This window comes from Carya illinoinensis, chromosome 8 (genome assembly GCF_018687715.1).
Source record: "Carya illinoinensis cultivar Pawnee chromosome 8, C.illinoinensisPawnee_v1, whole genome shotgun sequence".
Classification (NCBI taxonomy): domain Eukaryota; kingdom Viridiplantae; phylum Streptophyta; class Magnoliopsida; order Fagales; family Juglandaceae; genus Carya; species Carya illinoinensis.
This window is the reverse complement of record NC_056759.1, coordinates 32,890,174-32,901,023: the sequence shown is the minus strand read 5'-3', so window position 1 is coordinate 32,901,023 and position 10,850 is coordinate 32,890,174. Positions and strand designations below refer to the sequence as shown.

The 10,850-nt window shown below is 34.2% G+C and overlaps 1 protein-coding gene across 1 annotated transcript; it reads right to left on the bottom strand.

Annotated features, from left to right (window-relative positions):
* Positions 1–6,409: 6,409 nt before the first annotated feature.
* LOC122274786 (ankyrin repeat-containing protein At5g02620-like) lies at positions 6,410–7,385 on the bottom strand. The gene is made up of 2 exons (XM_043083824.1): positions 6,883–7,385; positions 6,410–6,745 (listed from the first exon to the last, which is right to left on the bottom strand). The coding sequence occupies exons 1-2, from the start codon at positions 7,367–7,369 to the stop codon at positions 6,567–6,569; spliced, it is 666 nt and encodes a 221-aa protein (XP_042939758.1). The 5' UTR covers positions 7,370–7,385; the 3' UTR covers positions 6,410–6,566.
* Positions 7,386–10,850: the final 3,465 nt, after the last annotated feature.

The following is a 10,850-nucleotide window of genomic DNA, read 5'->3' as shown; positions in this document are numbered from 1 at the left end:
ACTACCATGGAGGTCTGATTATCTTGGCAATCATGCGATCATCAACTTTAGGTGTAGATATCCCTGGGACATATGACGTTTTGTTCCCATCTCTCACACCTTTACTTCATGTCGTGGTCTAGGGAGATTTCTTCAAGTTTAGATGAGAAAAAGTAAAACTGACTTCCTTTTACTTTCTCATCTAACTCACACGATCATTACCACGAGCCAAGACCAAAGAATTATTTGTGACGTTCCACGTCTTTTTGAAAAAACACTACTGAATAATTGCTGTCTTCAAGCTGTCTTTAACAGCCTTGTGCACTGCAAGAATAACGACGTCATGTATTTCTTCAATCACCATATTCATAGCATCATTCTCAGTTTTTTCCTGATTTTAGCAGTCTCTTGTGGCCTGTCTTGCCACAATTTATAGCGAGTCATATGTTGTTTAGATCTTGACTTGCCTCTGTCCTTATTCATGGACTTTGACTAATCCAAACTTCTGCCCTTATTAACAACATTAAGGACCAACAAACTTAAGAACTTGCCAAAATCTCTTCCGTGCAGCTCCTCATCTAGGATAAAACCTCTTAATTTATGAAACTTCAATTTCGACTTCTTTGCAGAATTAGTCATAGCCATTCTCATGACCTCCCAACTTTTTGACTACAACGCCAACTACAATTGGGTAACAAAAGTACATTTTACCTTTTTGAAGTTGAACAATTTCTTCATCAGCACTTTGTTATTTGCAACTGGCTTTTTAAAGAAAGCCACAATGAGATCCATTGCGGTTCTCCACTCAATAACATTATGCTTCATAAGTTATATGACTGCCAAAACCTGCCGATATAATAAGTTAATCAGCATCATCCAATAATCTGAAGTTTGTTCCTTACTTCATGATCCCAACTGGCTTAAATCAAGCCCAAAAGAACTGAGTTCGGCAACATTGGACTCCAATTGGCTGACATCAATCCCAAAACCAATGAGTTTGGCACGACTCCATCTAGCTTAGATCAAGCCCAAAACATATGACTCCTACACGACTCTAATTAGCTGAGATCAAACCCAAAACAAATGAGTCAATCACGACTCCAACTGGCTTAGATCAAGCCCAAAACATATGATTCCATCACAACTCCAACTGGCTGAAATTAAGCCCAAAACAAAAACTGGCTGAGATCAAGCCCAAAACATATGAGTCCATCACGACTCCAACTGGTTGAGATTAAGACAAAAACAAATGAGTCTGGCACGAATCCAATTGGCTGCGACAAGCCAAAATCAAATGAGTCCGTCACGACTCCAACTGGCTGCGATTAAGCCAAAAAAAAAAATGAGTCCTTCACGACTCTAATTGGCTGAGATCAAGCCTAAAACATATGAGTCCGTCACAACTCCAACTGGTTGACATCAAGCCAAAAACAAATGAGTCTGGCACGACTCCAACTGGCTGCGATCAAGCCAAAAATAAATAAGTCTGTCACGACTCCAACTGGCTGCGATCAAGCCAAAAACAATTGACTCCTTCACGATTCCAACTGGCTGACATCAAGCCCACAACTGATCTGAAGTTTGAACGGTCTAGATCGAAAGTATCGATGGTGAATCTCAACATTCCCATAGTACGGATGAGTCTAGAATAATCCAAATAGTTTTTCAGCACTATTTGATCATTGCAATTGAATTCCAACTAGCGTAGATCATGCCCAAAACTGATCTGCAACTCATAGACGGTTCAGATCGAAAGTACTGATGGCGAATCTCAACATTCCCACCGTACATATGAGTTCGGAATAATCCAAATAATTTGTTAGTACTATTTGATCATCGCAATTAGACTTCAACTGGCGTAGATCAAGCCCACAATGATTTGCAACTTATGGACAGTTAAGATCGAAAGCACCAATGACGAATCTCAACATTCTCACCGTACAGATGAGTCCGAAATGATCAAAATAGTTTGTTAGTATTATTTGATCATCACAATTAGACTCCAAATAGCTTAGATCTAGCGCAAAATGATTTGCAACTTATGGACGATTTAGATCGAAAGTACTGATGGTGAATCTCAACATTCACATCGTATGGATGAGTCCGAAATGATTCAAATAGTTTGTCAATACTATTTGATCATCACAATTAGACTCCGAATGGTTTAGATCTAGCCCAAAATGATCCGCAAATTATGGACAGTTTAAGTCAAAAGTACCGATGGCGAATCTCAACATTCTCATCATACGGATGAGTCTGGAATGATCCAAATAATTGGAAAGCACTATTTGATATTTGAAATCGGACTCAAAATAGCTTAGATCAAGCCCAACAAAGATCTAAAAAATGAACGGTCCAGATCATCTGGCGCGTGGGGTACACGCTGTGCAGCAGGGCGTCTGCGGCGCGTGGCTTACACGCTCTGAGTGTTGGTAGGGCGCGTGGAGTTGCGTGAGCGCATACCTCTCACACATCTTCAACCTGGGATGCACGTGGGTGCGCGTGAGAGAGTGTCCCTCACGTCACTCTCTCACACGTCTTCTTCCTCCCGCTGCCAGTGGGGCGCATGTTACTCACTCATCTTCTTCCTCTAGTACGACTGAGGCGCGTCTATGCACTCTTCGACTTCTAGGGGTGCGTACAGGCTCCTCCTGCATCCATTTTTTATGCCGTTTGCGGCAATGGATTCCTCTTGACGCGAGGAACATCATTGTGTGATCAAAACTTACTTTTGATCAACTTGATTTTTCTAGACAGCACAAAAGCAAGGCTCTGATACCAATTGTTATGCTTCGAGCCTGTCCAAGAATCACATGAGACAATAGAGAGACAATATTTAAGTGGTTCGGCAACTTGCCTATGTCAACTGAAGCGGAAACTCAGTATTTTCAATATATCTATGCAAAATTACAAACACTCATAAACAAGCTCTCTATCTCTCAAAATGCCGTCTATTCTGGGTTTTCCCAGAACCTATATTTTGCCCTCAGCCCTTTGCCTTGATCGCTCACCTCAGTGAGGATGGTTTACACCATTATAAATGATCTCCTTTTATAGGAGAAGTCTACCTAATGTAGCCACCATTATTGACAAACATGGAAGTTTCTAGCAACTATCATTGACTGTTGAGAGGCTGCATGTTCACACGGGCATTTCACACTTAGGAGGTTTCCAACATTCGCTTCTTCCTCCCACATGATCTTTTTATTTTAACAAGATAAGTTAATTAACCCTTTCACACAAACACACGGACACTCAAAAATACTAATATGTAAGCAAGTAGCTAGCTAGCTAATTAATCAGAAAGAACTTATATATATCAAGGATATATCGTGCATGGCTTACCTTCTATGTTCTCAGCTTCTGAGGAATCACCAATACCACTAAAGACACTTGAATATGGATTTGATGCGTCCTCTTGATATCCGGCTGTATCTGAAGCTTGTGAGGGCTTTGTGCCAGCGTGATAATATTCGGACATGTTAACACCCTTTAGAAGTTCGTCCATGATCTGAATCGATAATGCGTGCTGCTGTTTCTCCTCATATATCTTTCTTATCGTGGGAAGTCCTTATTAACATAATACACAAATTAATACCTTAAATAATGAATGAAATGAATGCCATTTTTTAAAAGTATAGCATTAGGTAATATTGAGGAGTCTCACATGACTTAGGAACAAACTCATCATAGACTTTATAAGGAGTTACCCTACTCCTCTTATTAGGCCTTTTAAGGGGAGAAATGAGTGTTTCTACATGGTATCAGAGTAGGCTAACCTATGACCAATGATGGGCTCTCATGACCTACCCACGATGATAGTACGTACCGGAAATACCGGCCCACACGTGAGGGAGCGTATTGAGGAGTCCCACATGGCTTAGGAACAAACTCATTCTAGACTTTATAAGGAATTACCCTACTCCTCTTATTAGGCCTTTTAAGGGGAGAAATGAGTGTTTCTACAGGTAATTATAATAATATAGTAACTTGATTTTAATAGAGTTTAATAATTAGATTTTAGTGGATATAGATATTATACTCGAATTGATCTCTGAGAACTAATTAGTAATTTCCCATAGGAATCTTTATAAATTTGGTTGTATACTGACATATATACCTGCAAGAACGATCAACATCATCCTGTTTGCAAGCTTGAAGAATCTGTAACAAAGGCCATTATGATTGGCCCGAAAATTTTGAAACCTCCAAGCTGCTTCATTGGTGGCTTCGAATTCTGCAGAAGAAATATGCAATTCATTATAATGTCAATACGAGAAATGTTAGACGTACAAATCGTGTTGTAGTTTAACAAGAAATTCTACAATACAGCTCGTGATCATGGACGTAGTAATATATATATATATTGTAAATTAATTATTTTTATTAATATAAAAAAACTTTATGATCTATTTTGTGTTCTTATTTTTCACAGGATTGAATCAAGATATCAAGAAATATAGAGTAAAAACATCTCAGAAGCTGTCAAAGATGGAATTAAAGTTAAATCCATATAGAAAGAATTCCACTTGTAAATTCATATCCCATTGTGACATGTTGGATGGTATTTTGTAGAACTTAAAACAATGATAGTAGTGAATTTTAAATATGTACTTTGAGGTTATATGAATTATATGGGCAAGCAAATATAAATTTCTCCCAATATAGCATTTTTTAATTTATTAATAAGCAAGTACTTGTCATAAAGGAAAGGAAATAAATATAAAGTAAAAAACAACGTCTGACCAAAATAAACAAGTTGAGATTTTAAGTATTTTCGACGAAAATAATCTGCCGGAATAAATCTTTGCCCAATTTCAGCATCTATTTCCGGCTAAAAAAGTTAGCCACAAAATAATATTTGCGGCGAAAAATATTTAGCCGCAAATATATTTGGCTATGGATGAGGATGTTGACAAAAATTTTTGCGACAAAATTTTATGACATTTGCGACTATTATTTTTGTCGGAAATAATGAGTATTTGTGGCAATTCTAAAAGTAGCCGGAAAAAATTTTACTTGGCTCTTTAATAGTGGCTATTCGTTGGCAACTAAAAATAGCCGGAAATAATTAACAGCAGCTAAGTTTCATAGTAGTTCCGGCTACTGTAATCGCTGGAAATGATCTTATTTCTTGTAGTGCTAATTCAACAATTTTACTGTCATAAACAACATTCTTTGTGAAGTTTAGTTAGTGTTTTTCTTTCTTGTTTGTTTTGGTTCGAATGTTTTTTTATAATATATAATACAGGCAAACAAACAGTAGAATTATATGCTCGCATTGCTTGCCTGGACTTCTTGCGCCCTGTCTTTGGTTCTCTTCATCCGTGTGCACTCCAAACTTTTTTCCGATGGTGACTAGTACTTGAGAGGGGCGGGGGGAGCTCAGTCAGTAGCGCATAGCAAATGAAAAATAAAAACAAAAAAACTACACCACGTTAGCTAGCTATAGTACTCTGCATTTGTGTGTGCTTATAATTAATGTTTCTGACACCAACAAAGCGTTAGAAGCAGCTTGAAAAGAAAGAAAAACAACACCAATTACATACCAAATGTAACAAAATTCCAAAACAATCGAAAGAAGTGGATGCATGCTCCGTAGTTCTCAGGATTATTTGGGACGTTAATTGCTTTCATAGTTGGGACGTCTTTCTATCGGCACCGTAGGTAACTGATAATATTCGTGCGGTACCTCCTTGAGCTCATCAACAAATATGCCTTCCAAATAAAGTAACAGCAAAATATAATAATCCGCCAATATTGATACTTCCCAAGTTAAATAGTAATGTCATATATACAAACAAAAACATCATAGATATTTTCATATACAACAGAAATGCTAGCTAGTTATAGATTCATTTAACGTCCTTTGACTAATACTCTTTCATCATGAGCTCTCGATGTTGCATTAGATTATTAGAAAGCTCTTTACTAGTTTTCACTTATCTACTAATAATTATTTGACATCATCATGTACAATAAAAATAATAGTTAGAATTAAAGCTGGCATATAACTCTTAAGCATTCAACCACATTAATTAATAATAAAGGGAGAAAAGAATTGTTATTTTGTTATGTTTTAAATCATCATTTTTTCACTAATTTTTAATTTGCTGGCATTGCATGATTGGGAGAAAAAGTAAAGATAAAAAAAAACTTCCTATTCATTTATTGTTACCTCTGGGAAGATGAATGACAATGGTTATATTAATGATAAATAGTTTCTTAAAGAAGCATAATACTATATTATATACATACAGTTATTTTATATTAACCAACAAATGTTTTGGTATATATTACTTCATCAAAAAATAATAAATTGTTTATTTAGATTTCAAGTATTAGAAAGTTTTCTTCAATTTCAAGTAGAATCGTGAAAAGAGACTAAAAATTCTTTTATTCACAAACCAACGAGCGCTTCACATGATCGTTAACATGCCATGATTTGATTAATTTATAAGAGAACATTAACATATCCTTTGCACCAGCATGAAAATATAAGTTATCTGAAAAAATTATATCTGCATGGTTACACTTATAAAAAGAATGGATAGAACTGAAAGATTAGTTTTTGTTTTAATTAAATGCTAAGCAGCGATGAAAAGGTGATAGATACAGTGATAAATGAGTCTTTTGCAAAATCCAAGGCGGCTCCCGCTTCGGAAAGCGGAAGGCTTTTCAGCTAGTAGATGAAGAGGCGTGATTCCTTCCTTACTGACAGCGTTCACCAGTTTTCCATACAATTTAATTATGTGCAATGCCAGATCTGTTTTGTGAAAAACAAAGCATTAATTCTTTAGGATCAATGAATAAACTAGACGGAAAAATATCACTTTACGTTAGTTGTTATAATTTGAATATCGATATAGCTAGATCAGATAGAAAATGAGTCTTAATTCTCACCAAAATGGTCTCCAGAAATGGCGCTGTGAAGGATTGTGTCACCAGTCTCCCTCCTGGAGCACGTATAGACCTCATCCGGGCTAAGCACCTGGACAAGACATTGGAAAGCTTCTCTTTTGCCAAAGAGAACAGCCATGAAAAGCGGAGTCTCTCGCTCATGATTACGAACAGCGATCAAGGAAGAATCAACCGCTGCTATGCATTTACACATGGCCACAATATTCCCCATCAATGAAGCAAAATGGAGAGGAGTGTTGCCTCTCTTGTTTGCAACTCGAAGAACCGCTTCTGGGTTTGGTTGGTACGAAATGATCTCTGTGATCAGTTTCCGGACCGTCTGTTCTTGGCCGTCCGAGACAGCTAGGTGTAATGCTGTGTCCTCTAACCTGGTGATGCTGGAGACTAGAGCCCATGGGTTTTCCGTACATATATCGACGACTTCATCCCATTTCCCTACCATGGCCTTTTCGAACAAGGCCGTCTCCATGGATGCGCCGAAAGGATCCATTTCTCTACTTTCTAATACTAACAAGGAACAAGGAAGATATATATATATATATATATTGGGTTGGAGTGAAGTGTAAAGCACGCTTGTCTAATTGAGTGAGATAAAGTTTTTAATAAAAATAATGTAAACTTTTACAAAAAATTAATTAATTTGCCAAATTGAATCACCTATTTGTGAAGTTTGTGTTTCAATATTCTCCAAATGTACATATATATGACTGGTAATAATAAATATATGGCTGTAATAAGAAATGATTTTTTTTATTACAACAAATATATATGATTTTTTGGAGTTCTATCTTCTTCGTTTTGCTTAGAGATCATTTGATCTTTTTGTGTGTGCATGCGCATGTTTAGAGATCTATATTTTGTGATTTGTACTGATGTTGCATACGTCCGTACTTTCATTGCCTAGGCTGAGTATATGAATCTTGAAACACTATGAGACAGAGTCTATGATGCCGTTAACATTATCATTCGGAAAGACGAAACACCGAAACCGGAGAGCTATTGCCGCCATTTATAGGAGGTACTGATTTATTGGTCTACATCATTTTATTCTGGAAACAAGTTGCAATGATGTTTCGGGGCAGTTATTTGCATTGAGAAGTAGTTCAAACTGGAATTTAATTCAGTTTGTAATTTCTATTTGCTTCCTTTTATTCTTCAATTCCTCCTATGTTGCTCAGCTGCCCTTAACTTGGGTTGCATTCCTGTGAGGGCTTCGAGAAGCCAACGGCTCAGTAATCCTAGAGTTACCTCACCCCGAGATATTTGCTTCGATTGAACAGATATTTTTTCTCAGCTTTAACTTAGTGCATGTATCAATCTTTCTCTTCTCTCAATGCAACAAAAAATAAAAGTTGAAGAAAAATTAACGAAAAGACAAAAAAGTTAACGGTAAAATAGGAAAAATTATTATAATAATTAGATAACCACTTATTATAATAGAATAGAAAGAAAGAAAGAGAGAGACCAGCCAATGACACTTCTGGTGCTCTATTGATTTAGGATTTATTTGGAAATATAAATGATTTCATTTCTAAAATATTTCTCATTAGTTACTTTCCAAATATCACTCTAATGGATATATTTTTTGATTTCAAAGTTTTAACTTTTTCATATAAATTACATAATCATCAACTTTCTCAAACGTTCAAACGAAACACAAAAAATTATAAAACTTTCTCAAATTTTAAAATAAAAATAATATTAAAAAATAATATTTTAACAATATTTTAACTTTGTAATATTTTTATTCAATATTTTATCTCTTATTTTTCATAATCCAATACAATATTTTAACTCAAAATTATTTTACATATATTCATAAATAATTTAATTATTACTATTCACATATTTCTCATCGTATCTCATTCTCAAAACATCTTTTATACTCAGAAGCAAGAAATTAACTAGAATTCTTTGTTATACGGCCACTCATTAAGGGGTGGCTCAATAGGACTTGGGTTGCTTCCAAGTGATTTAGAGGTTTGAGGGTAGAGATGGGAATTTTGAGTTTAATATGAGAGTTTAAAATATTAGTTTTAGTAATATTATTATATTGGGATTTGAAAAAGTTGTATTGAGATTTGAAAAAGTTGAATTATTTATTATATTTTGTATGGAGATTTGAGAAATGTGTAATGATGAGATGAGAATTTTGAGTTTGAGATGTAAATTTTAAGTTTGAGTCTTGTGTCCGAACCTAAATCCGATGCCCTCCCCTGCCGTTATGTTTAAAAAAAAAATTAAAAAAATAAAATAAAATATTCATGTGTGGGCCTCATTGCCCATACATATATATATATCCACACGCTCACTTTGAACACGTACAATCATCTAAAAATTTCTTACATATACTCACATATTTTCTATATATAATTCATAGAGGTAGACTTAATATATAGAAGTCACAAAAATTAAATGAAGAAAGTATTTGATCATTCTTCAAAATTATAAGGAATCAATCTTAACACCTTTCAATGAATGACATTTTTGTAAAATATATAACTTATAAATGTAACATTATTTTACATAAACATCCTCATTTTAAAATATAATTATATAAACAGTTATAAAAAAAATTAAGTATGTTGCAAGTTGCTTCCAATCATCACAGTACCGTATCATCACAGAAACCACCCCAGAATGATCTTTAATTTATGAGCTTTTTCTGGAACGAACCACGAAATGAAGAATAAAGCCACATTTGGTTTAATTTTCTTTTTCTTTAACATATTATATAAGAAAGAATAAAGTTAAGCCACATTTGGTTTAATTTTCTTTTTCTTTAACATATTATATAAGAAAGAATAGAGTTAAGCCACATTTGGTTTAATTTTCTTTTTCTTTAACATATTATATAAGAAAGAATAAAGTTAAGCCACATTTGGTTTAATATTATTGTGGCGAAAGTATGATGCTTTCTCAATTAATAATCAAAAGAGTCATGGGACATACATATCCTTCACTTTCTCTTTTTTAAAAGCGAGACTATCGTTCGGTCTTTAATTTGTTTAGCTAATTACGTACGGTGTGAAAAGTAACGTGAAACATACCTTGCTTGGAGCTCCAAGTCTTGCGGGGCCTATCTCATAGAGGATAAAGGACAACCATTTTTAATTTTTTTTTCTTTGACAAATTGCTTAAATGGAAAATATATATATTTTTAAAAACAGAGCTATGAAAGTATTATTATTGTACGGAAATTCTATTCAATAATTTAAAATATTTAAGATTATAAAAAACAACTGTAAAAATTGTTGTGTCGTGTTCGACATGGCATTTTATACGTTATGATGCATTTGATTCGTTAACAATGGTTGGTTTATGTCGTCCGATAAACCAATTTCTTAATTATGGATCCTATAATATTTATTATATATTCTGTAAATAAATTTTTTGGACAACATGGAGGCCGTTTGGGAAGTAAAATGAGATGAAAATTTTGTGAATAGCAATAAGATAGTTTGTTAGTAGTAGTGAGATAATTTGAATTGAGTATTTTTAATTTAGATTTTTGGAAAGGAGATAAAAAATATTATAAAGTTAAAATACCGTAAGAATATTATTTTTGTTTAGGGATTTGAAAAAGTTGGAATCGTTTTTTATTTTTTATTTGAAAGTTTGAAAAAGTTATAATAATTAGTTTGAAAATTTTGTAATGATTAGATAAAAAAATTTATATTTGAATTATGTTTGTGAATAAGATGAGATGAGATGAAATGAAACGAAATTAGATGAAAATTTTGTGTCTCATTTGTGGCACCAAACCTGCCAGGCCTCATTTGAGAACCTATCTCAACCTATATCATCACATTTCCTTCTCAAACATAACTCAAACACAAAAAAATTACACAAAAGTAAACCCACAAACTGACGTAGCTTTACGTGACCTGTTAGATTTACTTTATAATAAAAGTAATTTTATAATATGACGTACTGCATCAAACCACGTC